General features: G+C 40.9%; 1 protein-coding gene across 3 annotated transcripts in view; it reads right to left on the reverse strand.

Moving 5' to 3' along the window:
* Positions 1-20,433, reverse strand: part of PCMT1 (protein-L-isoaspartate (D-aspartate) O-methyltransferase) — a 36,389-nt gene extending 15,956 nt beyond the window's left edge. Inside the window, exons 1-5 of one of the 3 annotated variants that reach the window (XM_054162711.1) lie at positions 20,025-20,433; positions 6,604-6,708; positions 5,397-5,428; positions 3,592-3,696; positions 191-311 (exon numbers count right to left, since the gene is read on the reverse strand). In XM_054162711.1, coding sequence (XP_054018686.1) covers positions 191-311; positions 3,592-3,696; positions 5,397-5,428; positions 6,604-6,708; positions 20,025-20,286 — 625 coding nt within the window. In that variant the 5' untranslated portion in view covers positions 20,287-20,433. The remainder of the gene's footprint in view (positions 1-190; positions 312-3,591; positions 3,697-5,396; positions 5,429-6,603; positions 6,709-20,024) is intronic. The other 2 variants (XM_054162712.1, XM_054162713.1) reach the window with 2 other exon arrangements.
* Between the last annotated feature and the right edge of the window lie 3,345 nt (positions 20,434-23,778).

Here is a 23,778-nt window from a genome sequence, read left to right on the forward strand (position 1 = left end):
CAAAACTGTGCGAAGATGGTATTTTTCAAAGGTCTAAGGGTGACTCAGATTTTAAAACTCTCATTTGCCTCTTCTTTCTTTGGTTTGACTTCTTAAATTAGAATTTTTAATTGCATCAAATTCCAGTCATTTTCAACCAGGCTAGAAAGAATATCAGTTTAATTAGTAAGTATATCAGTCTGATGCTCACCAATCAGTTTCACTCTTCCTGAAGACAGCAATGTGGGATCATCTTTTTTGACATTATTTATTGAGTCATCTACTAGTTCTTTGATATGATCAATTCCTACAACTTGTCCTTTGGGACCAACCTGGAATAAAAATATACAGTTGAATAATTTCTGCTAGTTTGATTTTATAGAATGAGTATTTCTATCTCCTGAGCCCATATCTCTAAAATGAAAACAGAAACAGTAAAGTGATAGTATATGTTCCCAATGTTATTGAAATCACTTCTTGGAATGACACGTCGTGACTGCTAGAAGCAACTGGCAATTGAAGTTTGTCAATACAGTAGTATAAATGCTTGTTAAAGTCATCTTTTTTGTGATATGACTCAGTCAACTTACACTATTAGTGGAGACTTCTCTGAATTTTTAGAAGATAAATGTGATCATGAGTGTTTACATTACCTGCAATAGAAAGTAACAACTTCAAGGACAAAGATTAGAACTAATCTCCTTCTATGCTGAATAAACTTACTTAAGGATTAAGATTACTTCAAGGAAAATAGTAAGTCGTGCATTTTATTCTAGATTAGCTCAAGAGTCCCACTCTTTCAGAAGCAAATGCAGCAGTTAAGTCAGGAATAAATTGCCTTCTACCCACCCGTGCATTCACAAATCTACTCTCACATTCACAGCTCTCTTCCAGAGGAAGAGCAGAACTTTTGAGAGCTTGTAACTCACAAAAGACCAATGTATTCTGAGAGGAAAAAAGGCCTACTAAGAAAATCTTCTTTATTACAGATATTTCTTCTAGAATTGTGTCTTTATTCCAGAAAAATTATTCCAGTTTTGGAGAATAGGGAAAAAAGAATCCAAATCTTAAAATGTGGACATATTTAACAGGATCCAGCTCAAAGAACACTAAGGCAGAGTATGTCCTAGCAGTCCATGTTGTGAAACAGATTTGTCTTTGGACACATTTGAATGCATCAATTATGCTTCTGTATCTTACATTTTAACGTAAGACATTTTCATTGTAACACAAGGAAAATTAACAACTGGTTAGCATGGAGAATTTGTTTTGTTTTATTATGGGGAAGTCCTACGTTGAAAAACATGCAAAGAGCAGTGTTATTTTGTCTTTCTCAAGGGAAGACCACCAACCTAACCTTTGAAGAAGTGCAAGACACATGGCAATTTTTCACTATGACAACCACAGATCTGGAGGAACACCTGGCAATCGGCTGCAACAGAAGCTAGCAAATGATTCAGTGTAGTTCAACAAAGGGTAATGTCACAGAAATGAACATTTAGTAAAATAGTCACAGCATGAAATAGCCTGATCTGAAGTAAGAGAACCTCCTGCTACATGCCACAGCCCATTATGCTATTTCCTCAATTACCTCTGTCTCTTATCCTGAAACTTTGAAGTGTGTGCAATCAAGACAATAGCAAAATGGCACAATTTTTGGGATCTCTATGGTGTTTGGAATAAAAAAAATATCTCTCTCACTCTTTTTATAATTCCAGTACTTACAAGATGAAGTAAGTGAAATTCATTTCATTTGCCAGCAACTTTTAAAAGCAAATAACTTGTATGCTCTATCACAGCAGTTTAACATGAGAAACAAAACAAAAGCCTTAAAGATGCTTTACTAGTCTAAGTCAACATAAAACTTTCCCAGAAGTACCACAAATTGAGTTCTTATCATAGGAGTAAAGATGTTGTGATACCAATGTGCTTGTGTCACAAATGAGAGCTATTAATTCTAGACCTCAAATAGACTGAGGAGCAACATCCACATGATGTAGTAAGCACATCCCCAATTGAATTTGGACAGGAAACCACTTTACCATGATTTCCTGTAATACACTTCTTTCAAGCTTTTGTTACTGTTAAAAAGAGCTGTACAAAGAGTCAGAGCAGTACTTACTGTCTTATATACGTCCATTAAAATGGATGAAACAAGATCCATATTGCACAGTAGTAATGCTATCAAACTGAACAAAAGCATTTACCCTGTATTTCTCAAAACACACTTGTAAGGCATTTCCCACAGCATACCACCAAGGAGGATTCAGAAGAGGAATGTGACATTCATATGGCAATAAAAAGGTAGTGTGATTAAATTCACCAAAACTGGAAAGAGATTTCTTTTTGTAGTAGTTGTGACTTCTCTGCAAATGTTTTCAGATTTTCTTATATAGCTCTTTCCACAGAAAAAAATTGAACAACCAGAACTTATTACATCTTAACAAAACGTAGTGACAGAACTGACAGAAGTTTCAGAACCTGTAGGACTAGAGCTCTCATGCATGCTATTAGCACTTGATCACTGACTACACAGTTACACTAAAAATAATAGGTAGGAAGTTGAACAAGTGACTTCTAAGATCTCCTTTAAACTGCAGATTAGTTAATCATAGTTGAAATAAGTTATTTATTTTTAATTTTGCAGATAGCATTTGAAAAAGATTAAATACTTTTCCCAGTGCATTGACCAGTCCTAAACATTCTTATCTAATTCCTAACATAGGAAACCAGAAGTGATCACAGACTCCACGGATCAGTCCTTGAAAACAGAAAACTTAGCAGAAAAATAACCATATGAGAATTCATCATATGCATCATCACATTCCAAATGAACTTCTCAGAAAGACAAAAAAAGGAAAAAAGGCAGTTGGCATCTTAATGACGGTCTTTGCCTGTTGCAAAGAAATTACAAATTCTGGAATGGAGAAGGAAGAACTGGTAATATTCCACAACATAAATTAGTCTCACAGTACTGTAGTTTACAACCATCAAAAAACAATTTTTTGCATCTTTTTCTTCTTAATGTAAGATAGAGTGGAACTACAGAGAATTCCTTACAAACACGTTAAACAACCTCCAGAGGTTAAGTTATGCAGAGAAGATGCAAAAGGATATAAATGAATATCTAATTTACAAAAGATTGACTTGATACTCACAGTGATGCTCATGCAATACAGTAACAAGAAAGAAGCTAAATTTAAAGACAATTTACATACACACAATATATTTTCACGTGGAAACAGGATTCTTTCAGGTCTCACTAAGCTCTCACCAGAGCTGGAAGACATGACAGTTTATCACAATGAGAACATTCATAGCCACACAGGATAATGTAAAAATTGGGCTGGACAAGACAAACACCTTCTTCCTTTAAGCTCTAATGCAACCACTAAAACGTAATAATAAAAAAATACTTCCCCTCTAGGAAATATCTTCATCATCACATGATTTACTGGACCCTTTCATCTAATACCAGCTAGGGTGAGAAATGGGCACTAATGATAATCAGGAGAGTAGTAGGAAGGTTGCTTTTCACCCCCACCCTAACTTTAGTTGAGAGTTATGCTGCAGTTCAAGCAGTTCTGATGCTCAAGTGATTAAGTATCTCACCATTCGTGAAAAACATGCTGTAAGGATTCCACTTCCAGATCCTACATCAAGTGCTTTGGCTCCTTCACGTAGCTGATCAGACAGAAGTTCAAGGGCATATGCATGCTGAGAAAAGAACACAGAGACAGAAAATGCCAAAATATTTTAAGTGTCTGGTTTACCCACCGCATGTTCCTTTCTTCAGTGATTTTCAGCAGTACACTGAGGATTCATCTAAAATATTTCAGAATTATTTTTGATTACAAAAAACAAACAGTGGGGTTTAACTACATGATACAATCATTGTTACTTCATGGACCTGAACAAATTGTGTGGGGCTTAGTATATATAGATATAAACTTATCTCACCATTTGAGATTCTAGCACACACTCTATTTATGTACCGTTATTGAGAGGGACACCATAAATCAATTTAATCCTCTTCAGGACTGGTAGCTCTTACTGTTCCAGCAGCATATGGCCCATAAAGAATTCATCTGATTATGATGCCACGCACATTGAGCAAGCTGGGGCAGAGATAAACTAGGAAGACAGCAGCTCTGGAGAATCAATGAAAGTGGCTATTAAAACTACCTCCTGTACCACCTGCACACTTGCTGAATCAAAGAGCAGTAAAGAGAAGCTCATATATGAAATGTAGTAGTCCACTGACACACTGCCCAGGTTTGGGGACAAGTACATAAACTAAGCTTAAGTCACACACCAAAAAAAACAGTTTGTTCTTTAGTGTTTCAGACATAGCCATTACCACACTCCTACAGCTTAGTTCATCACACAAGGGAAATAATTACAATATTTATGGTTAACATTTGCTTAGAGGATGCATTCCCTTTTTGCTCTAAGACTTCATATGCTTCTAGTCCTAGGCACAGGATAATTAAAAGATAATTAAAAGGTAAGTAAAAATTTTGAAAAAGCTATTAGTATCTATTTTGTCCCTTAGCTATGGTAGTTCTTTCTCTGATTTTTCTTGAATAAAATGGCTAACATTTCCATATAATAACAAAATATATGCATCTATTCATCCTTCATCTCATACAAATAAACACAGAAAAATTATGTCTGTACTATATCTACATACAGAAATCCTCTCTTAACACTAAGTCCTACAAACCTAGACTCAAATCACTTGGCAAAAAACTTGCACCTCAGTACATTGATATGCATATATAAATATGTATATATATGCACACACAGACACAGACACACACACATATATATATATATATGTATGCTGGAGTTTTTGTTTGTGGTTGTTGGCTGTGTTTGGATTTTTTTTCCCTGTTCAAAGAATTAAAGGCAGTACAGCTATACCATACCATACCATACTTATCCACTCCTGAATTCTTGTATTTTTATAAACTATAGGGTAAGAGTAATTCAAGTTGGAAAGGATCTCCGGAAATTGTGGTCCAACCCTCTTTCACCACAGAGGCAATTTAAATTGGGCTACCAAGAGCCCTGTCCAGTCAGCTTCTTTGTGTATTAAAGAATAGAATTTTCACAATCTGCAAAAGCTGTTCTAGTGCTTTTCTATGCTCTGTGTACCCTTTTCTTCATTCTAGAAACAAATCACTATTTCAGGTGATGCCTTTTTTTGTGTGCGTGTACTACAGCACATCTTTTCACTGTGCATCTCAAAGAAAAGTCTGGCTTAATCTTCTCTATGCCCTCCCACTAGGCATTTCACAACAGCATCACTGCAATCAACTGTTGAGCAAATTTGCTAGAATAAATATTTTATTTCAGAAGCATGTTGATGTTTATAAAATCATCTATACTCATCACGTAAGTTTAAAGCCTACCATATGTGGAGCACTGATTGTTGCTTGGAAACCTGCAAAACAAGAGAGTGAAAGAACACACTGAGCATTGTACAGATAACTTTACAAACTGTATTACCCTCACTAAAATGCAATACCTTCACTGTCACCTTCATTCAGGGCACTACAACACCCCCCCAATACACACACACACACACCCCCTGCAAAGGTTACACTAGTATTCTAGAAGTGAGCTAAGGTACTTTATCTGAAAGCTATGCCGTGTCAATCTGGGGGTCGGGGGGGAAGTTTCTATATTGAATTCAAAAGAGTAACGTACCACAGAATAACATAATGCTTTTTTCACTAAGACCCTATGTTCAAACCTGAATTGTTAGTCTGATATGGTGGAGAACACATAACTTCTGGAGGTGATAACCTCATTTACCTTCCAAACAGCACAAACCCATGAGAAAACACAGAGGAACAGCTATCTATAATCGTTTCTGTGAATATCTATAAGCTTTTTGAGTATATATGCATCTTAAAAGATTTTTGAATTTTCATATACAGCCAATAACATCCCAATACAATTCATAATTCTCACCACTCACTACTACATATTCAAGAATTTTCCCATAAAAATACTAAAATCCTATTATACTTCATAGTTCTCAGCATCCACAATTGAAGGGGGAAAAAAATTAGTGCATTTGCATAATTCGTTCTCCTGCCTTTGAAAGAGAAAACTGGGCTCTGGATGGGAAACAATTGTCCTAAACAACTGCTCTATCAGTAGATCTTCCCATGTAAAGCCTATTTTCATACTTCAAAAAAAAATATTTTAAAAAATCTCATCTAGAGGTTTCAGAAACTCCACATTAACTTCAGCTGAATCATTTCTATAAAAAGACTGTTTCTGATAAACTGGATACAAATGATTTTTAAGTATTTAAAAATCAGCTGCACCACCACAAATTGCTGTGGTTTAAAAAAATAAGTACATATTTACACATTAATATTGACTAAAGAATAGCTTCCTACTTGCTATATTCAAGTATGCCAATTGCATTCCATAACACAATTAAAAGGTAGCAAATAAACTACTAAAGCACAAACAAGCCTTCAAATTGAAAAACATAAAAACTATGTTCACAATTTTAACATATATATGACAAAGATAGTCACAATTATGTAAATCAGAACAAGTCTCAACCATTTTTACAAGATTGTAACAGTTTTTTCTTACCTATAGACTGTGGAGAATCCATATAAGGGTTGTATTTTGCATAGTGACAACGGTCTGTAGCCAGCATTACTTCAAATACCTTGTCTGATTTGATTATTCCATTTTCTATGAATAAACAAAGAAATAAAGTATATTATTTCTATTCTGTAATGCATATGTATGTGAATTATATTAATGTATTCCTAATATTCATAATCACACTACCTTATCCTCCCTAACACTGTACTCTTCATCATACTAGAATGTAAGCTGTGGTCCATAGATCAAACATCACTTAAGACAGTGAACTTTCAAGAAGACTTTCCTAGCAGTTACAGATGCTTTTCAGAAACAGCAGGGACCATTTGCAAAGATCTATCCTCTAAAAAAACCCAGCTTCATGTACACCTTTGATATTTCTGAAAATGCAGTCAAGTAAAAACCTGATACTACTCTACATGTCAAACAAGATAGACTTCTTATTTCTAAAAGCTATGTAATTATTGTGGATCCATTGAAAACAATATACAAAAGGGGGTTAGAAATGTCAGGCTGCAGCATCTTTGCTCACCATTTTATTTTCAAGACCTGTTTCTCCTTTGTGTTGCAAAAGAAAAAAAAATACCTTTTGTAAAGATACTCCTAAAGAATCAGAATTCTTATGCTGGGGCAGAATGAGGCCCAAAAAGTTTTAATATAAAACACTTTGAATCTTCGTTCACTTTTCAAAATGAAATGCAAATGCACAGGCATGTAAAAACCATCAGAAGGACTGTGCAGTGCAGCCAATTTATTGCAATTTTATAGAACTTTTTTTTTAAGTTCTAAAGAGATGTTTGAGTAACAAAACACTTTAGAAAGCAAATGGAAGAAATTAATCACAGTATCACTAAGGTTGGAAGAGACCTCAAAGATCATCGAGTCCAACCAATCACTTCCATTAAAAGACAGTATGAACTACAAATAAATGAAATTTCAACAGTGGCTGATTCATTGAACTACTTACTTTAAATAAGGAAGATTTATTTGGAAAATTACATTTAAAAGGAGAAAATAAGATAATTTGAGTACCTCTAAAATCTATTGCAAAATGCAGTTAAATAAAAATCAAATTAAAGAGCATTTGTAAGACTCTCCCAACTGAGTCACACCAGTGATTTTTAAATTACTACCAATACTTAGGCACCTGTGCCTAGGCCTGGGCTAACTTCTGCAGAGGCTTCCTTGACTGTTTACAGTGTGCTCCCAACTACATTTACCAGTTTCTTTTCAGGGGGGGGCTGGTTTGTTTTGTTCCATCCTGCCCCTCCTTTTCTTCTTACCTACTACCTGTGTCCCAAATTTAGTTATCCTATAAAAGAGAAGATTGAATTCAGAGAGCAAAGTAACCTCTGAAACATTTTGGTTTTTTGGTCTGAAGACAAAGTGTCAAAGTGTCAAAAGGAATATACCACAAAACTGTTAAGGAAAAGAACAACTCTTTTAAAATAAACTCTTTTTTAGAATTATTTCTAAAACATTCTTCTCTCTAGAATTATTCTAGCATATATGTACCTCACAGAGTACACACATTACACTTATCCTGTACTTTGACTTCAGTTAGAACTTTAAACTCCACCTCCAGATAGTGGAAACTCTTCATTTCAATGCAAGTCTTTCAATCCAAGACAGCAAACATTTGTAAGACTTCCTAAGCTTATTTACTGACCAAAATTGTACCCCAGAAGAAAATAAACAAATCAATCCATTAACAAACCAGAACTGACAAAGTAAGGTAACAAACCAAAACAAACAAAACCCCCAAACCAACCAAACAAATCTATTTCCCCTGACCACTTCAAATTCATTGTATATCAGTTCTGTGAATAAGGTAGAGTGGGATAAAATAAAAATTAATGTTAGATTCTCATTAGGTATCACCAAGAAGTTCATATCTCTAAATTAAATATACTTTAAAAAAAGAGAGGCAGGAGAATAATCAGAGCTGACTATAAAAGCACTGAAGGGATCAAGGTTTGGGGAGTAGAAGGGAGATCAAAAAGTAGCAGCTCAGAAGTACCCAAGAAAGAGCTAGAAATAGCAATTTAGTCCTTGAAATTGTGTATTGTGCAGATAGATGCCTGCATTCTAGAAGCTACAGGTAGCCATTTGCTCTTTCCTTTTATGTCTTGGCGGGGGGCGGGAAACAAACGTGCAGAGAATATACAGATCAAGCTTCCAGCTGGAAAAAGCAACTTCAGGGCTGTAAGGCTGAGAACCTCCTCTAGTTTTCAGAGCTTCCTCTAGTTTTCCCTCTATATGGCTGTAACAGCAGGCTTCTTCCAGAATTCTTTCACACCATCCATGATCCACTTTCCCTTTTTACAAAGCTCCATGCCTGACAATTGTCTCATCTACTCCCATCATCCTTCTACTTAAAAAAGTATCAGTAAGTAAATTCTATTCTGCCTCCATTCTATTACTTTTATCCATTCTTCTCCCAATCTGTTTAACCAAAGTATGCTTTTGAATTCCCCCCCACCCCCCAAATCAGAGACCGTGGGTGTCGATGCAAAACTGTCATGGTTTAGAGTGAGACAGATTGCTCTTTTACCTCTTCCGAAAGGGGCAAAAGGAAAATCGTTCACACAAAGGACTGGATAGTATTGAGAAATTTAAATGGAAATGTTATTTACAACTACATACAACAGTACAAAGCATAGTAAAGCATATAAAATACACCAAAATCCATAGTCTGGGCTTGACACGGAAGCTCATTAAGCCAAAGCTTCACACAAACCTCTAAACCAGGCTAACAAACCCAAGCTTTCATGCCCCCTCCCTACCAAGCCTCTCTACCCTCCATACCACACCATTGTGACGCAGCACAAAATTCAGCTAGGCAACTCCAGGCTCCAATTAGGCAGCTCCAGGCCTTACTGGCAGCACTGCCAAGGTTGACACCAGGCCTCACTTCCCCGCCAAGAGAGATAAGAGCCTGGGCATCCTTCCCGGGAGAAGAGAGGGAGGGAAAAGGGAAGAAAATGCATTTTGCAGCGAGTTTATAGGGATGCAGGACTTATAGGTATGAAATACATCTTCCAGTGCACCTGCTGGACACTGGCCCTTCTGGAGTTCCGTAAGATTTTGGGTTTTAAAGGCACCCACAGCCTCAAACTGCCACAAAAACAAAGCATGGAACTTCATTTCATCCAAAGTACGTATAACTTTATCAAGTATGATGCTTACACTGACAAGCAACTGACCAACAAAAATTGAAAACAGTAGCTATTAATATTCTACAAATACTGAACATTCAAGATGCTCTCATTCAGCAAACACATGGTTTGCTGTTGAACTGGTTTTGATTAGTGTCATCTTCTTCATCAGCAACAACAAAGTTAAGCAAGTTACTCATACTCAGAGTCCCCAGCAGGAGAATCTGGATCTTGTGTCTCAATCATGTACTTCAATTACTGAATAATGCTCCCTCTTCATAAAAAAATATACCCTCTCGCTAAGAAGGTGGAATTACAGAGCATCACACTATCACCCCATAGACTGTTCTTCAAATTGACAACAACAAAATTTAGGTGGGAAATAAAAAAAGCTATCAAGCCCTAAACATTGAAGTCAGTATTGACTTTGCAGGTTTGGTTTTTTTCTGTTAATAACAAAAACAGTTTTTCTCAGTCTCATGGTTGAATATAGAGAAACACAACAACAGCAAGGTACTGAACTCCAATTAAAGTCCTTTCCTTCCTGCAGTAGGATGACCAAATGACAGGATCTCAGTTCTGTCTGGAACAAACCTCTATCACATTCTGAATTAAGTCCAGAAAGCAAGTAAATGCCATAAAAAAAATAGTCAATAATAAAAGTTTATATTTCAAAGATGATATTCTGATTTCATGCCACCTCTAAGTGCCAAAAAACCCCAATGGGACAATAATCAGTAATTTATTAATAAATGCCAATGCAAAACATTTTCTGATTTTTTAAAAGGAAGCTGCATATTGCAGAGAAATAATTCACAATTAAATATATATAGGTTGATTACCCTTTCCATTGATAACATGCATGGAAGACTCTACTCAAGGAGACTGCTGGATTGAAGACCAATAATCAATACTGCAAGCAATTCAAATACGAAGTTATGAAGTGTTTACAAGCAAAAGCTAATATACAAACACACCAACTTCAACTTTATATCAAAAGGAAACTCTGTTTATTAGAGTGATACCAACAAAACTCCTAAGCTGCAACAGCCTGAAACTGAAAAGTAAGCACTTAAGACTGGAGTGAGCACAGCCTGCAGAGTTCAGGTTTTCTGTGCAGACTGCGGCAATGACAACTTGACATAATTGGAGCATGGTTTGAAAACTCTCCCTCTTCTGCTTCTTTTCTACAAATAACACCATGAAAACAGGAAGAGTCCACAGTGCAGTCTTTGGATTTGAAGGTGGAAATATACCATTGTTGAATGTAACCTGGGAAACTGGGCTGTCAGCAAGCAAGGAAAAAAGAGCTTAAGTCTGAAAAGTCTCCATGGATTTGCAACAAGAACCTAACTTTTTATTTAGCAAATGCATTACTGAAGTGCTTATTTTTCAAAGAACTGCCTACACCACTGATGGTATCCTGACTGTTGATCACACAAGTTTCCAACAAAACTGTAAAATACTAGCAGTCAACATTTACAGCAATACTAGCTTCCAGACTGGAAAAAAGATGTCTCATTGCACTATGATAAAATCCATCACATAAGCTTTCTATACAAACTATAAACAGCTACTCAAACATCTCCTGTTGCTGGCTTTACATAAATAAAATACTCAGGCATTTACTGTGGGACTATTTCAGCACCCACATAGTTCAGTTTCTCTCCAGATTACTCTCCCCATTACCACAGCAGAGTGCTTCACTTATTAAGATGACTTTTCAGCTAAACAGTGATATTTTTAAATCATACAGAGGTCTTAAACCACAATGCATACACATCCAACTTGAACAGATTAAAATTACTCAAGCAACAACTAAGTTTCCAAATGTCTCTGACCCATGCAAAAGAAAGAACTGACAAACCTGGTGGCCTTCCATGACAAGGTCACAACATTGATAGATGCAGGTCGAGCAACTGACATCATTAACGTGGACGTGAGCAAAGCCTTAGACACTGTCCCGCACCACATCCTGGTCTCCAGGCTGGCGCAGCACGGGTTTCATGGATGAACCATTCAGTGGATAAAGAATTGGCTTGATGGCACCCAAAGGGTGGCTGTCAATGGGTCCATGTCCTAGTGGAGGCCAGTGAGAAGTGGAGTCCCTCAGGGATGAGTACTGGGACCAGTCTTGTTTAACAACTTTGTTGATGATGGACAGTGCCACTGAGTGCACCCTCCGCAGGTTTGCTGATGACACCAAGCTCTGTGGTGCAGCAGACACCCTGGAGGGAAGGGATGCCATCCAGAGGGACCTTGACAGGCTGGAGAGGTGGGTCCATGACAACCTCATGAGGTTCAAGTGCAAGGTCATGCATCTGGGTTGGGGCAATCCCAGGCACCAATATAGGCTGGGCAGGGACTGGCTTGAGAGCAGCCCTGAAGAAAAGGACCTGGAGGTGCTGGTGGATGAGAAGCTCAACATGAGCCAGCAGCGTGCACTTGCAGCCCAGAAAGCCAACCACATCCTGGGCTGCATCAAGAGAAGCATAGCCAGCAGGTTGAGGGAGGTGATTCTCCCCCTTTACTCTACTCTGGTGAGACACCACCTGGAGTACTGCGTCCAGTTCTGGAGCCCCTCTTACAGGAAGGATCTGGACATGCTGGAACATGTCCACAGAAGGGCCACAAGGATGATTAAGAGGGCTGAAGCACCTCTCCTATGAGGGCAAACAGAGGGAGTTGGGGCTATTCAGTCTGGAGAAGAGAAGGCTCTGAGAAGACCTTATTGTGGCCCACCAGTATCTACAAGAAAGCTGGTGAAGGGCTTTTTAGGGTGTTAGGTAGTGATAGGACTAGGGGGAATGGGGAAAAAAAAACTAGAAATGGGTCAGTTCAGATTGGATGTTAGGAAGAAGTTCTTCACCATGAGGGTGATGAGACACTGGAACAGGGAGGTGATGGAAGTCCCATCCCTGGAGGTTTTTAAGGCCAGGATGGATATGGCTCTGGGCAACCTGTTCAAGTGTGAGGGGTCCCTGCCCATGGCAGAGGGGTTGGAACTAGATGATTCTTGAGGTCCCTTCCAACCCTAACAATTCCATGATTCTAACCAGCAACTTTCAAGAGTAAAGTCTGAATAAGAAGTTATGGATTAGCATATAAAGATCCAATAAAGAACATTGGCCCTAAAATGCACAAAGCTCTTTGTTCAAAAGAAAGCAAAACTAGGTGTTTGCAAACAACTGTTTTTTAACTGCTCATACAGGCAAGCCTCTTGTGCTTTGCTGATAATTGATAATTGAGTGTTTGCCTCAACCATTCAGCTGCATGTCTGTTATCACTGTGACTGGGATTCACAATAATACATTATTCAAACAGAATGTTGCATACAGTTAACTGACAATAATCACCTGAGTGTCTGTCATTCACATATGTAAGAACAGAAAGACTGAGGAAAGCACAAGTCCATCAGAAGTAGACTTAGAGTCCAGAAATTAAACATAAACATGAAAAACCCAAAGAGGTAAAATAAATTAAAAAATAAATAAATAAACAACACACCAAAAACCTAACAAACACCAACACAACAAAATGAACAAATACATATGCAAAAAAACCCATTTATATAGCATTTAAATTCTACTCAAAACACAGAGGTAAAAGCCACATAGAAACCAAAAGCTGAGTTCAACACAACTAGTATACATCCTCAAGATTCAGTTGAATAGGAATTTACCTTCTATTTTATTGGGTTACTCCTTCCCTATTTAGTAACAATCACATTCAAAAACAGCCTGTCCATTTTGGTATCATAGATAAGAGTTCTCTATTAATTTTCACAGATGTGAAAGTTTGCAAGATAACATATTTAGACATATTTAGCTTTAATACTCTTTCATACTATATGTCAATGTTGCAAACATTAGTACTTTTTTTTTTCCTCTGGGAGAAGAGGAAGGCATGCTTGCTCGTTCCTCATAGTCCTACAGTGCCTATCTTTATCACAAAAAACCATACAAATCTGTATCAGCAGTTGGGTGAAGAAACTTCTGGGAGTATATGAAAGAAGAAAATTACCTTAATGTTGGGTTCAGCCTGCAAAAACAGAACTGGACATTCCAATAAACTTCAACACCTGTACACAGACAAGGGCAACTTCACCTCCAAGCTCATCTTGATCTCTCTGCATTTCAGAGGGCTGAACTTCACTTACAAGTCACATGGAATGCCAAAACTGAAGAGCTTAACACAAAACGGCAACAACCATCAGTAGTAACTAAAAACTGTTAGAGAGATTAAGATAAACTTAGATGCATGGGACAGATGGATAAGGAACTCTCCTCACATCAAGACTTACGGCAAGACTATTTCAACAGCTTTAGCAGATCTTTAAAGAAAGGTAGATGCTGAACGTATTACACATTACTGAGCAGATTCCATGTAATAGCTTTTCTGATCTGTTTGCAGAAATCCAATGCTGTCAAGACCAGCAGACCAACCCCACGATCACTCTGTTATGATGAAGGTGGTTTCATTCAATCAGGCATTATTACTATGCAAAAGCTGAGGAAAATCAAAAGATCAGCAAAACATGACCCCAGCTCCTAGGACAAAATGACACAAAGCTGCCATACTAGAAGAAATAAGGAAGACTTCCTAAAGTTGCATTTGTTTGACCATCTCTTTTGGATTTAAACTTTGCAAGCCTTTAAAACTATTTTGGGATCAAGTCCAATGTAGCAGCATTCAATTTCTCAGAAGTCAATCCAGAAGAGATGCAATTCCAAAACTTTACTTATCTCAAGCTCTGAAAGAACTTCGTCTTTTGGCCATCATTTGGTAGTTTAAATTAAAAACAAACAAGTGTTACAATGACACTAACAAACATGACTACATGACTTCAGAGAAACAAACATTCAAAAAAACATGAACATTCTGCATTTCTTTCCAAGCTTACTAACAGCTCTTAGTGACCTCCTGATACTGCAAGATGAAAGAACCAGTAGCATTTAAAAAAAAAAGGTTGGGAGTTGCACTGAAGCAAAACACCTGAGATTCCATCATTTTAACTCCAAAAGCAACTGTAATCACTGGTAAGGAACAGATTTGCAAACTTGTTTCCATTTCACAACAGCTTCAGGTAGCCACATAAAACTGTATGATGCTATTAAACTCAGAAATTAACTAAATAAATATTTCTTCAATCAACCATAAGAACTAAATATTTTTACACTAAAATGATTGATTATAAAGTGCTGTGATATAAATAAGCATCCAAAAACATGCTCTTCCCCCTCAGTGAAGGCTTGGGGATGGAAAGCCATGCTGTGGCAAAGACAGATTCATAGATTCATGGAATGGTTTGGGCCAGAAGAGACCTTGAAGGTCATCTAGTTCCAACCCCCTGGCCATGGGCAGGGACACCTTCCACTACACCAGGTTGCTCAAAGCCTTTTCCAACCTGGCCTTGAACACTTCCAGGGAGTGAGCATCCAACTGCTTCTCTGGGCAACCTATTCCAATGTCTCACCACCCTCACTGTAAATTTCCCTTCTTCCAGCTTCAATCCATTCCTTCATTCTATCACTACAAGCTCTTCTAAAGCTCTTGTGGAGACACAAGGGTTATGGATGGGTCCAAAACCATGGCAGCATTTGAGGATAGTCAGGTAGGAATTAGAGCTTCTCCTCACAAAAGAGTAGTGGGACAATTAGCCCAGTTGAAGTGCATCTACACTAACACACATTGGCAATAAATAGGAGGAGCTGGAAGCCAAGGTGCACCATCATGAAAATGTAGTAGCATTGCTCACACAACTAGAGTGCTGCAATAAATGGTGTCTCAGTCCAGAGAGGGAAAGAGACTCAGTGGAATGGAATGGAATGGAATGGAATGGAATGGAATGGAATGGAATGGAATGGAATGGAATGGAATGGACCTTTGAGATCATCGAGTCCAACCCGTCATCCAACATTATCTAATCAACTAAACCATGGTACCAAGCACCCCATCAAGTCTCTTCCTAAACACCTCCAGTGATGGTGCCTCCACCACCTCCCTGGACAGCCCATTCCAATGGACCATAATTCTTTCTATGAAGAACTTCTTAATAACACAAATAAACTACAGTCGGAGTTACATATTTAATCACAGTCAATTATTTCTATGTTTAGCATGATTTCTAACTCTACAGTAACCTGCACATCATTTCCTAGAAGTGTCACCTGCTAGAAGATCTTCATTTAATTTTTTTAGGGGGAAAGTCTGCAAGTTTGAAGGCATGTGTTCAAGTCTTTTCAGCTAGGAAGAAGCAAAGATCAAAATAATTACTCTACAAAAGTGAAAAGTTGGGGGGTTTTTTAATAGTTTCAATGATGGAAGAATCATATATACAGAGACAATAAAGCATGTCAAAATGAGTAGTTTCAAGAATCGCTAGAAAACAAAGCAGCTGAACACCTGGTGGAAACAGCACACTCAAGGACAGCATTTTTGTTGTGAAGAAAAGACTGACTTTTAAGCAAATTTATTTTATGTATGTGAGAATTGTGAATCTATGATGCCTCAAATTAATAGTACAAGAATATGTTTCCAATGCAACAAATAACTAATAATCAAAATAACAAAAGTCGTACAACATTCTTCACAAATTTGTGTCGAAGTATGCACTGAGAAATATGCAGAGTTCCAGCACCTTCTTCATTAGTTCCCCTTTTAAGACATGAAAGCAAAGATAAGGCTTGTAAAGAATACTTGCCTAAATCTGCATGCAAATACATAAAAGCACCTATCACTACTCTAATATCTAATAATCATTATCATTAGAGAAAAGTTCATTCTATAGTTAAGGCAACAGTAAAGCAACCAAATGTTAATCTGGTTTTACAAAATTAAAGCATTTTATTCAAGAAAGTAAAAGCATTAGAAACTGTCAGTATCAACTTACAATGAATAATGCTTATAGTTGTTTTAAATAAAAAGAATATGTACCCCTCAGGAGTTTTCTATTTATGTTTTCATTTGGAAGCAAAAGCAGTTTAAGAAACTCCCATTCTTCTCAGCCCACTTACACACACATAGTTCACTGCTTCTCTAACCATAATAGTACATCTCACAGATATTGAGAAGTTTAAACCTCAATGTTTCACAAGGAGAATAATGAGAAAGCAACCTAGACATACAACACAGCCTCCCTCACAAGCAGTTCTATAAGCACAGTCAAGAGAAGACCTGTGGTGTAAAGGCACCAGCAACCTCTCAACAAGGCTCTGCTGAAAAAGAAAACATACCATGTTTTGCTACAACGAGCAGTATTTCCTAAATTATATATATACACAAACCAAATTACACACTCAGTTAGGAAGTTACACAGAGGATAAACACTCAGGCAACATCAAATAACCCTCACCTTCCTTTTATTCTTACTTCTATCATAAGACCCCATGAAGCACTACAGGCTGGAGTCGGAGTGGCTGGAGAGCTGCCAAACAGAAAGGGACCTGGGGGTACTGATTGACACTGGCTGAACATGAGCCAGCAGCGTGCTCAGGTGGCCAAGGCCAATGGCATCCTGGTCTGCATCAAGAATAGTGTGGCCAGCTGGAGCAGGGAAGTCATTGTGCTCCTGTACAGTTCTGGGCCCCTGAATTTAAGAAGGACATTAAGACTCTTGAACATGTCCACAGAAGGGCAGCAAAGCTGGTGAGGGCTTTGGAGCACAAGCCCTATGAGGAGAGGCGGAGGGAGCTGGGATTGTTTAGCCTGGAGAAGAGGAGGCTCAGGGGAGACTTTATGGCTGTCTACAACTACCTGAAGGGAGGTTATAGCCAGGAAGGTGTTGGTCTCTTCTCCCAGGCAACCAGCACCAGAACAAGAGGACACAGTCTCAAGCTGTGCCAGGGGAGGTTTAGGCTCAAGGTGAGGAGAAAGTTCTTCACAGAGAGAGTTGTTAGCCATTGGAATGAGCTGCCTGGGGAGGTGGTGGAGTCACCATCCCTGGAGGTGTTCAAGAGGGGATTGGACATGGCACTTGGTGCCATGGTCTAGCAGTCATGAGGTCTTGGGTGACAGGTTGGACTTGATGATCTTTGAGGTTTTTTCCAATGTTGTTAATGCTATGATTCTATGACTGCTAGAAATTATATGCTACTCAGCTGGCTTTAGAGTTAAAAAAAAAATTAAAAATAAAAAAATCGAGGGATCTACTACTCAAAACAAATTCTCTAGAACATTATAGTTTTTCTATGACAAATTATTTTGTTATAAAGAAATAATTACATATTATAGGAAATAGTACTTTCTTCTAAACTTGTTCCAAACTTCAGCAATAAGGCATCACCTTAACTGGAGAGCACTTATTTCAAAGTTACAGTCTTAATCATGCAGTAACTCCCCGATGTAAGCCCTGCATTGTCACAGGAGTCTCACGGAGGTAAACACCACAATCTTGCCTCAAGACCAAAAGCCTTTATGCCTCCACAACATTTTATTTCCATTCCACTATTTAACACCACTCGAAATACTTTGGCATACATATGCAAAACACAGGGGGAAATTACAGACTCCCAATTCCCCATACTGCATAGTAAGTATAGTAACTAGTATACTAGAGTTTAGCTTTTTCGTTATCATTGTTATTGCAAAGCTCTAAACAGTTTCCATGTGCTGAAAAACACTGTCATTGTTTTCTTCAACAAAGAAATCAGTTTTGCCTTCAGGTTCTCAGAGCCATAGACAATTCTGGTAATAATTACTTTCTGGATAGATTTTTGGAGCTTGACATTAATTTTTACATGAGAAAGTATTCTTCTGCTGTGTAAGGGAACAGACTTCCACTAAAACAGTATTTCCAGCCCTTGCAGTTGCAAACCAAAACAAAACACACTGCAACTCTCATAACTAGACAAGCTGTTACCTATGTGTTAAACAGTTTTTACAGTGAAACTGGAAGTCACTTAAGCACATATTGCTCTGCTGGATGAAAGAGTTCTCAAAAGAGTGGCACAAAGATGGGAAAGACCACGTAACATAAGCTGACTGGAGACTAAAGCAAGGATGATTCTGGTATGTATTCAAAATAATAGCATTATTTGTTTGGCTGCTTTATCTATGGTCTTGCAGCATCACTAAGGAGACAAATGCCACAATGCAGGCTCTGACTCTGCATCTTTTTACATTTAGGACATGGACTTGAGGAGAGAATGGGATGGACCAAGAGTAAAGAAAAGAGACACTACAAGTGCATCCAACAAGGCTTAATCCGAGGCTAATATGAAAAACAGAAGCTCTGAATAGAGAGGGTGTTATCAACCTGTACTGTCAGCCTGGATCGCATGCAAATGGACCCTGGAGACTTCAGGACGTATTAAAGATTATCAGGGAAGCGCAAACGCCCAACACGTTCCACATTCAGCACGGGGACAGCACAAATCTTTGGTAAGGACACAAAATGGTATGTCCGGGGCTGTCACCGTAAAGCTCAGCGACAGCAAGTCTGCAACTTCGACAGCTCCTCTCCCGTCTCACAGGTCCCAACCCACCGCTTCGAAAGAAGCGGCTGGAAACTGGGGCTAAATGAGAACATTTCGGACCTCACGAGCATGTTGCTGCCACACGCCCATTTCACCCTGCGAATACAACCTTGGCCTCTTCGGCGCGTCTCCCAAACCCGGGCAGGTGCCACCGCCTTTAGCCCGGACCTGGAGGACCGAAGGACAGCCGCTGTGCGCCCGCCGACACCACCGCTCCCCTGACCGCCCTGCGAGGGGCCTCAGGACGCCGCTGCCCACCGCCCGCAGGGCGTGCTGACCCGGCAGAAAGGACGCCGAACTCGGCGCGTGTGGAATCACAGGCCATCCGGAGCTGCCGCCACGGCCGAGGACGACGAGGCGGGAACGGAGGGGAGGAGGCGGCGGTCTGACAACAACCACAGCTGCCGCACAGCGCTTCCCCTTCGGGACCACCATCGGGACCGCCATACGGCGCCGCCCCTCCCGCCGCATCTCCTTCCGCAACAACAGCCCGGGCCCGCCCTGCACCAGCGGCCGCCGCCCTCCGCCTAGCTGCGGGACGGCGGAGGCGCTCGCCGCGCCCCTCCCGGGAGGGACCCGTACGGACACTCAGACACACACCCCCCGGCTGGGCGCCGCCTTCGCCTCCTCCCCCCGCCGGCGCCGCTCCTTGACAGTTGGCGGCTGGGCGGGCGCCGCGGGAATGCGAAGTGCGTGCGGCCGGTAACGGACACCCCGCGGCCGAGGCGAAAGGGGCCCCGCCCGCCCACAACCCCAGCCCAGGACTCACTGCGGAGGTTGTGGATGAGCTCAGAGTGGCTGGCGCCTCCCGATTTCCAGGCCATCGCTAGACACACTCTACGGAGCAGGTACAGAGCCGCCTTCAGCACCGCGACTGCGCACAGTAGCTTCCCCAGGAAGGACACAACCTCCAGCGCCGACACAGGCACCGCCTCCTCGCCTCCTCCTCCCCTCCCTGCCGCCGCCGCTGCGGCTGCCGCGCGCCCGTCGAGGGGAGGGGCCACGCGCCCACCGCCCCGCGCGCCCGACATTCTCCAGCCGCTGCCGCCGCCGCCTCCGCTCCGCCGGCCCGCGCTGGGCCCTGCGCATGCGCGCCCACCACCCCCCGAGCTAGCGCGTGGGGTGATCCCCACGCGGGCGGGAGACTGGGGGAGCTAATCTGCCGCTGACCGTCAGGGACCGGTCCTCTCCCGTCCCGTGGACGGAGAGGTGGGTGATCAGGGTGCCGCTCCACTGCTCCAGCGGCACGCTCGGGGAAACCGGCCTCGCCCCCCACACTCTCGCGGTCTCACTGTGAACACCCGCTAACAACTCGAGCACTTAACGTCGCAGTGAGTCGCGGCCACTCGCACAGTGCTGGGGGTGCGGAGATGCCGCTAGACGCACGCGGGGTGGCGGAGCACACAGGCGGCCCGAGCCCCGGTGCCGGTAGCCCGAGCCTGCCCCACAACTGCAGCCTATGGCACCAGTCGTGCGGGCTCAGCGGATGCTCCCGGTTCGCGGGTTTGGTTGCAGGGCTCGCGACGCTGATGCCGCACTGGCGGTGAGGGCTTGGCCCAGCCTTCGCTCCAGAAGCAGCGGGGCTGCGAGAATCAGTTCGGGACGGATCTGTGGGTGCGGGTTTGAAAGGAGCTCTGTTAATGAATGAGCTAACGAAAGAAGCACCTCCCCACTCCCTCCACCTCTGATGACTTTAGCCAGTTTTGTGAAATAAGACGGCACACGCTGCGTACGGAATAAGCGGTGAGCCTGTATGAGGCTCCTAGCTGTCGGTCACGGAGGCACCACCAGACCCTGCAACGGCCCAGCGCGCGCGCTCCGCCACGCTTGCGACGGAGCCAATTATCGCCATCCCGCGGCGTGTTGTTTTGCATGGGGCGTGCCTATTGGTTGCGGCCAGCCCGCGCGGGCCAGGCCTACGTGTTGGAAGTCGCTATTGGACACCTGGCGCTGGTGCGTCGGCGGCCGTGCCGCTTTTGCGCCTTCGGCGGAAGAGCTGCCCCCAAGGCGGCAGTCGCGGCAAGGGAGGGTGAGGTAATAGTGGGGTGCCAGGGGGAAGAAATGTGACTGAAGACCTGGAAAACAACACAAAAAATGGGGAGAGAAGGAACGTTATGACAGTTGGCACCTGCGCATATGCCTAAGCGGTGCCAGAGTACCTGCGATCTACCTATAGCATCTGCTGGTGCGATGCCATGGTGGAATAAAGTGACAAAATAATGTTCCTTTTAAAAGTTGTCTAGGTCACAAAGTGAGTAACTCAGAACTTAATAAATGTCAAACTGATGGTTGTGGTGTGGTATTTTCTCTGTCCCAGCGTGGGCACACGACGAATTAGCAACCTTAAGAGAAAAGCTACATGTCCGGTTCCTCCCACAGCCTATAGCATAGCATAGAAAAAACATAGAATTAACTTCCTAGAGTCATGAGGTGTTCCTGGGTACTCCTAAATTCCTTAATTTTGCCATCAATAATAATTTTTCACCTGTTATGTGTCTCTATTGTTTTTAAGTGAAAGCAAATTCCATTATTGCGGACAATTTTTGGGAAGCTGCCAGTGCTGTGACTTTAATTTGTGCCCCCTTCTGGTCCCTGCGAACGAGCACTGCAATTTTACAATGCTTCTTAACAAGGTGTCATCTACTTGATACCAGACAGCATTGTTTTCAGTTCTTTGCTTTTGAAACAGGAGAACAGTGACATGTAACTATGACTAGGTAGACCTTATCAATAGTACATTGTATGAACATGAGAAAAAATGAAGTATCATCCAGCAGATACAACATAAAATATTCTACTGTTTCTTAAAAACATTCCTGATACAACAACACACATAACCTAACATACCACAACAGGAGACACAGATAACATAGTCTTTTGTGTGAGAACCCATCCCGGAAGGGATAAGCCTGTTCAGCTCCATACAACACATATACTCCATCCTGTCATTCCTGGTTCAGGTGAAGAAAATGAGGTGAAGGTGAGAATCTGCTTTTCCTGCTAGAAGTCAGTCCACGGCAAATCTGGCAATTGCCCAATGTATATAGCAGGTCTCATCTGTAGACTTCCCAGACTTTTCTTGTCTGTTTCTTTTAATTCTGGAGACAGATGCACTGCTTCATTCTGTATTTTCCATCTAACTTCTAACTAGGATATGGCAGCCGTTTTACATTCCATGAGAGACTCCCAGTCTGTTCTAGAATATAAAAGGTCTCCCTGTTATGTCCAGTGGACTGTGAGAGAAGGAAAGCCATGGACTTAGAGGAATTGCCAAAGGGCAGCAAGTACAGAGAACAGACAGACATTGTAAAAATACACACACACAAATACTTCTGTTTTAAATGCAACAGATATTTTCTATTCTCACATGCAGGAAAATGCATTGGTCTCACATAGAGAGATTGTTGTCGAGAAAGTACCTGGCCCATGTTTGAAAGCATTCCAGGGATACTTACTCCCTTGGGAGACCAGAAACACAAGAGATACCATTTACACTTAATCAAGACTAGCCTGAAACATTGTTAATCTTGTCACAGAGCAAGAAATCACCTTTATCTCCTAGGAACTTGCAGATTTGCCCATGTACTTTTGGACTGAATGTTACCTACTGGCCATCTCTTGCCATGACTATTCACACAATGTAAGTGTGAACCTTCCTAAGTGATATCTGTGGTGTCTCAGATGGATACCAGGCACATGAAAGAAACAGCATGTGCGGCTACAGGCTTCCAGGAGCTTTAAGGGGCTTCCTTAAAGGGTCCTGAGAAAGTAATAAGCACCAATAGTGTCAGGAAAAACCCATATGTGCAGTAAACATGATGGTCCCTAGCTCTTTCTGCTCTGTAACCAGTTTTAAACTTTTAAATTAAGAGCATATACATTAAGATAAAACTAAAGGGAACATAGACATTCTACACTAGAGAAAAAGACAAGCAAAATTATTAAAAAAAAAACAACAAACATTTTCTGGCCATCACTATTCACATGGAACCTCTCCATATGCTCTGACACTCAGCATTCCTGTATACTCTTACTCTTGTCCAAACAAGTGTGATCACCTTGGTCCCTGGATGCCCACTCTAAGGTGCAGACAGCTCCATTTTCTACAGGTGTAGTGTGCTCTGAAGACTCTCCAGGGAGCTGGTGCATCGACGTTAGAGAAGAAGCATGGGAGTGCCAACCACCAGAGTGGGCCATCACTTAATTTTTCTGACATGGAGATCCCTCTAATCGTAAGCACTTAAGATCTCTGTCTTTTTCCACACATTCACCCACATCTCAATCCTTTAGCTGTACTTAAATGCATTTATATATAATCCCCTCTGTGCTACTATTTCTGATTCATCCCTTTCCTCCCACTTCATGAACCCATTAGATTTTTTTAAATACTTTGACTTTAAAAAGCATATGAAAAGTTGATCATCACTGTCTGATCCCATCTGCTTCTGCAGAACACAGAAATTTCTCCATGAAATGTTCCTTCTGAACATTCTGCAGTTATGTTCCAAACTTTACACCAACAG

Source organism: Dryobates pubescens, chromosome 6 (genome assembly GCF_014839835.1).
Source record: "Dryobates pubescens isolate bDryPub1 chromosome 6, bDryPub1.pri, whole genome shotgun sequence".
Lineage (NCBI taxonomy): Eukaryota > Metazoa > Chordata > Aves > Piciformes > Picidae > Dryobates > Dryobates pubescens.